At 40.3% G+C, this 5800-nt stretch overlaps 2 protein-coding genes across 2 annotated transcripts in view; both read left to right on the top strand.

Annotated features, from left to right (window-relative positions):
• The first annotated feature begins 3829 nt into the window (after positions 1-3829).
• Positions 3830-5800, top strand: part of MS4A5 (membrane-spanning 4-domains, subfamily A, member 5) — a 15074-nt gene continuing 13103 nt past the window's right edge. The window contains exons 1-2 of the mRNA XM_011974334.1: positions 3830-4068; positions 4911-5039. Coding sequence (XP_011829724.1) covers positions 3916-4068; positions 4911-5039 — 282 coding nt within the window. The 5' untranslated portion in view covers positions 3830-3915. The remainder of the gene's footprint in view (positions 4069-4910; positions 5040-5800) is intronic.
• Positions 3910-5800, top strand: part of MS4A1 (membrane-spanning 4-domains, subfamily A, member 1) — a 37007-nt gene continuing 35116 nt past the window's right edge. The window contains exons 1-2 of the mRNA XM_011974335.1: positions 3910-4068; positions 4911-5039. The gene's annotated coding sequence lies outside the window, so the exon portion shown is untranslated. The remainder of the gene's footprint in view (positions 4069-4910; positions 5040-5800) is intronic.

The following is a 5800-nucleotide window of genomic DNA, read 5'->3' as shown; positions in this document are numbered from 1 at the left end:
TTCTCAGAAGAAGGGTAAAGTCTGTGAATGATGTTTACTCTTCTCCTTACTGTCTAGCAACTTCTATGATTTAAATCATATGATGTAAAGTTAACAATACTTAATACTATAATATAAACATGCCTTAGGTTACATGATTAGAGAATGAGAGGGAAAAGATTGTGTGTGTGTGTGTGTGTGTGTATGTGTGTGTGTGTGGTTTCTATAACTGGATAGTAGTGTATATTACCATAATATACACGTTTTCTTCTTGCAAATTGGGAAAGGGAGTGAGGGCATAAAAATCCCATCTGACCAGTGAAACAAAGAATCTTTTTGTTCTTTAAACATAAAATTCCTAGGTAGTCACAAAGGGAATATCTAATACCTATGTGTAAGTCCGAAATTAGTAATTAGAGTGCGTATGTCAGAAGATACTGTAGGAAATCCCTGGTGCTGCCTTTGTAGGTTCTGTAGAATAGTCTTCTAATCTTATTTTTAAAGTATGCTATACATGCAAGATTGCACTAGTACTACTTCAGAGTAGTGAAGAAGCAGGATGAAAACCAACAGGACAGTGCAGTGAGAAAAACAGTCAACACAGACAGAAGCCCAGACATGCAGAGAAAACTAAGAATTCAATAGATGCAGAAAATCAGAGCTTGAGACCACTCCACACGATAGAAGTCCCAGTGGCTCCCCTTCCCTCGTATTCACTTGCATCTTCCAAGAAATGTCTGGAGACATTGAGAGTGACACTGGGTTTTGCCATCGTTCATGGAATAAGATTTAAAGACACTATTATTGTTTATAATTTTAAAAAACAAAAAAATTATTGTTTATAATTTTAAAAAACAAAAAAAATTATTGTTCATAATTTTAAAAAACAAAAAAAACTTTGGGGACTCCTAAGCAGGTGACATCTGGCCACAACAGTTGACTGCTCTAATTCTGCTCCCAGAGTTGTTCTCTTCAGGGTATGGATATGGATCTTTTTAAAGGAGGGCTTTTGCAACAGAGGAAAATAAGAGAAACTTAAAAACAAAGAAAATTGACTTTCAGCTGCAGTAACAGAAGAATAAGAGAAATAATATAGAGTGTTTTTCTTGGAACTTTCCAGCAAGGGAATCAGATGAGAGGCTGTGAGGAAAGGCTTAATCCCATTGACTGTGAATCAGAGAACTTGAATTCCTTGGATCATCATAACTTCTCTGGAATACTTAGCAATAAGAAGCTGAAATTAAGGCTGAATTTCAGAACACTAACGAATACAAACATATTATATATTATTCCATAAACCACCTTAAGACTAGAGTAATTTGCATTAAAAGAGTAAGTTTTGGCAGACTGGAAAATAAGAAGAAATCTGAGGGTATGAAAAATTGTTGAAGTAGTGAACAGATACATGTCATCAATGTATAAAGGGGCCCAGGGCATTTATTAGCAGAAGGCCATGGAGTTCCACAGCCACCCTGAAATGGAGAAATTGTAAAATAATGTCTGCACTGGGGCCAGGCGCGGTGGCTCATGCCTGTAATCCTAGCACTTTGGGAGGCCGAGGTGGGCGGATCACGAGGTCAGGAGATCAAGACCAACCTAGCCAACATGGTGAAACCACGTGTCTACTAAAAATACAAAAAATTAGCCAGGCATGGTAGCAGGCACCTGTAATCCCAGCTACTCGGGAGGCTGAGGCAGGAGAATGGCGTGAACCCAGGAGGCAGAACTTGCAGTGAGCTGAGATCACGCCACTGCACTCCATCCAGCCTGGGTGACAGAGCAAGACTCCGTCAAAAAACATTAAATGAATAAAAAAAAAGTCTGCACTGATTCAGTGTGACATTTCCAGTGTTATAGTTAAGCTCATAGAAATACATTTAACATATAAAGAATCAACCAAAACGAACTTTGGAAATAATGCAAACATAAAGTAAGACAAAGTATCTGCTCACCATGTTAAAAATGGTAACAATAAGAGAAATAATACTTATTACTCTTATTTTTATTACTACTACAATTTACTTAGCATCTACTGCATTCCAGGTACTTTAAAATTCACTCACGATAACTGTATAACAATTTTTATTCTCACGAAAGAAATGTAATGTTTTAATAAATATGTAAATTAATAGATAACTCAGCCTAGATCCCATAACTAGTAAATAAAAGAGCTTGGGGTTCATTCTAGGTTTCTCTTCTCCAAAAAGTAAGTCTTTCACTGCATTGCCAGAATTAGCTTGCATGAATTAAAGAATAATAAAAATTAAAGTTATATTTCTGCCATTTGTCAGATAGCTATTAGAACACTGTCCTAGTCATAATGCTTAGAGGGAGAAAAAACAAAAACTGAGGAAGGTCTAGAGCAAAGCTAAAACCTGAGTAATGAGGGTGAAATGGTGTTTTATAAAAGTATGTTGCAACATAGTGTGCTTAACCTAGGGAACGCTAACACAACATCAGATGATGTTCACGAAGGATAATCACCATTATGATTCAACGTCCATAGAAAATTGAACAAGAGATGGATACGTTCAGAGAAAAGAAATTGTGAGGGAGGGGTGGCCTTTTAAAATATTCTAACTGGCAAGTGGCTAGAGGCTGTCACATCATGAGGTTCAATTAAGGAAGACCCGATCTCAATAGAAAACACCAGAAAATGACAATGTACAGTTAAAAATAGACACAAATTGTTCCCCTCCCTTCATTCTTGTCCTTTCAAGATGGAAGTACAGATCCTCCCATGAAGACATTAGGGGGCCTATTTTCTTACCCCTTGAATCTGGGTTGTCTAGGAAATTTGCTTGGCCAATATGACATTAGCACACATGACTCAGCAGAGGTCTGAAAAGTATTTGTGAATTGGAAGAGAACCAAGAGTCTGCCAACTGCCAGAGACACGACTGAGGCCATCCTAACTCACGGAATTGAACACCCCACCAGGTGACCACGGTTGCATAAGAGAGCCTAGTAGAGAAGTGCTGAGCAGGCTCAGATAAGAGACCACACCCAGGACCCATGGTGTGTAAACAAAAGCCGATGGTGGTTGCCGGAAGTAACTACATTTTGAGGGATTTATTACACAGCTAAAGCTACTTAAATCAGGTGGCAAAACCACAAAGTGACAGGAAAAATGGATGTTATCTATACTTTAAGAAGTGGTTAATTTGTTCCGTGGCCTGAGAGGTTTCGCGTTCTACCTGTATCTGAAGATATGGAACTGGAATAAATGTGTATCTAGTTGCCATTTGGTAACCAAAATGTCCTTTTTTGTTTTTGTTTTGTTTTGTTTTGTTTTGTGTTTTGAGACAGAGTCTCGCTCTGTCGCCCAGGCTGGAGTGCAGTGGTGCAATTTCTGCTCAAAGAAACCTCCGCCTCCTGGGTTCAAGCGATTCTCATGCCTCAGCCTCCCGAGTAGCTGGGACAACAGGCGCCCGTCACTTCGCCCGGCTAGTTTTTTGTATTTTTTTTAGTAGAGACGGGGTTTCACCGGGTTAGCCAGGATGGTCTCGATCTCCTGACCTCGTGATCCGCCCGTCTCGGCCTCCAAAAGTGTTGGGATTACAGGCGTAAGCCACCGTGTGCGGTCCCTAAAATGTCTTTATATGTAGACCATCTAGTCCGATTTGGTCAATGTACATATGAGGAATCAGAAACCAGGAAAGGGGGAAGTGACTTGCCAAAAGTCACAGTAAACCCCTAACTAACCAGGACTACTTGTCAGGTTGTCCGATCCCCAGTCCTAGGCATTTTACTTAGGGCCGTCTTGGGATCTCGAGCCGTCCTGAGATTCTATGACTCTGTGACTCTACGGTTCTATAATTCCAAGACAAAGTGAACAATTCCAGTGCTCCAGGCAGCCTCAGCACAAGAAAAGAACATGGTCGAGGCTGAAGTACCAACTAAATAATCTCCTTTCACATTTTCACCGACACCATCATGGATTCAAGCATGGCACACAGTCCGGTGTTTCTGGTATTTCCTCCAGAAATCACTGCTTCAGAATATGAATCCACAGAACTTTCAACCACCACCTTTTCGACTCAAAGCCCCTTGCAAAAATTATTTGCTACAAAAATGAAAATCATAGGGGTAAGTAAGACTTGCCCCTATGTATATTCTACCGAGGCAGGTGAAAGGCCAGGAAAATTATCTCTTGGCACATGTTTGAAGGTAGGAGCCCATTCCAATTCTTCTTTAAGAATATGTGAATATAGAGTGTTAGTGGGACATTTGAGAGAGGATGTTTGACAAGAACGAATCACATGGGTCTGGACTTGACAAAAACATGCTATCATTTAGGACTCACTTCCTTAAAAAGTGATAGTTGCTATGGCAGTAAATGAGATTCCTCAGACTGAGAAGGTGGGCTGAGAAGAAGAAAGCAGAGCACATAGACTCACACGTTGTACACCTTCCATTTTTGTATGTTGTCCTCATTAGTCTTCCCCAGCACTTGTCAAACCACTGCCTGGTGTCACAGGCTCAGAGAATTGGCCATCTCCAGGTCAATTCTGCTTGGGGCCAGCCTGGTACACTCATTTAGAATTCAGTGTTTCTCAAACATTCACATTTATGGGCTAAAGAGCTGAAGAGCTTATGAAGACACAGATTTCCCAGCCTCACCTGGAGACTGTTCAGTAAGTATGGGATAGGGCCTGATAGTTCACATTTCAGGCTCCCAAGTGATCCTGATGTTGCCAATCCGTGGATCACATTTTCACGAGCACTGATTTAGATCATTTTACCCCTCACCAAATACCATATAGAGGAATTAAGTAAGTACCCAGGAGCATCACAAAGGGACTTCTATTATTCTTTCCCTAATTACCAAAGAGAGTAATTGCCAAATCCTTTTAACCAAAAGATCTTCTAAACAGAAGGGAAACTATCACTTGGCTTTTCCTCACCATGACTTTTTCCTCTATTTGCAGACTATCCAGATCCTGTTTGGAATTATGACCTTTTCTTTTGGAATTATCTTCCTTTTCACCTTGTTAAAACCATATCCAAGGTTTCCCTTTATATTTCTTTCAGGATATCCATTCTGGGGCTCTGTTTTGGTGAGTAGAGTCAATCAAGTTCAATTTGAAGCCATGCCAACCAGGATGTTAGGGAATTCTTTGTAATGAAATAAGCTAGATCCAGTTGTATGATATGCTTTCAAAAGTGCAAAAAACTAACCTTGTTGAAATGATTTCCCCATTTGTTCATCACAGTCACTGATATTCCATCATTAGGTCTTGAAGTTCCTTTGGGAATATTTCTTTCGAGGCTTGAAGTTGTTTATTTGGCTATTCATTCATTCGAAATTAGTTACTATCTATTATAAGCCAGATACCCAGAGAAAGGCAGTGAGCCTCTCCCCCAAAGACCTCTCAGTCTAGCAAGAAAGCACGTAAACAGATCACTTCAAGGCAGTGTGATAAATATTATCACAGAGGTGCAGGAAGCGCTTATGCAGGCAGAGATGAAGGAGCAATTTATTCTTTACAGAAGTGCAGTGGGAAGGGTTTCTCAGATACACCTTTAAACTGCAGAGAGGTATTTATCAAACCCAATTTAGTCACAATCAATAAACATTAACTTCGGACCTAATTTAGTGCCACAGCATGGGCAGGGCAATGGATTCAGGAAAAAGACAGCAGTCCCTGAGCTCCAGGCCTCAGTTGAGTGAGGAGTCAGACAATTAACATAGGGTGTGATGAGGGAGAATAGACACAGGGGCTCCCTCCACAGAGGGGACAACGCCCAGAGACATTTCCAGCTTGAACGAGTTTTAAAGGGTGAATGGTTAATCAGGTGAGGACACACACAGAAGATG

Source organism: Mandrillus leucophaeus, unplaced genomic scaffold (genome assembly GCF_000951045.1).
Source record: "Mandrillus leucophaeus isolate KB7577 unplaced genomic scaffold, Mleu.le_1.0 Scaffold1443, whole genome shotgun sequence".
Lineage (NCBI taxonomy): Eukaryota > Metazoa > Chordata > Mammalia > Primates > Cercopithecidae > Mandrillus > Mandrillus leucophaeus.
This window is presented reverse-complemented; position numbering and strand designations above follow the sequence as displayed.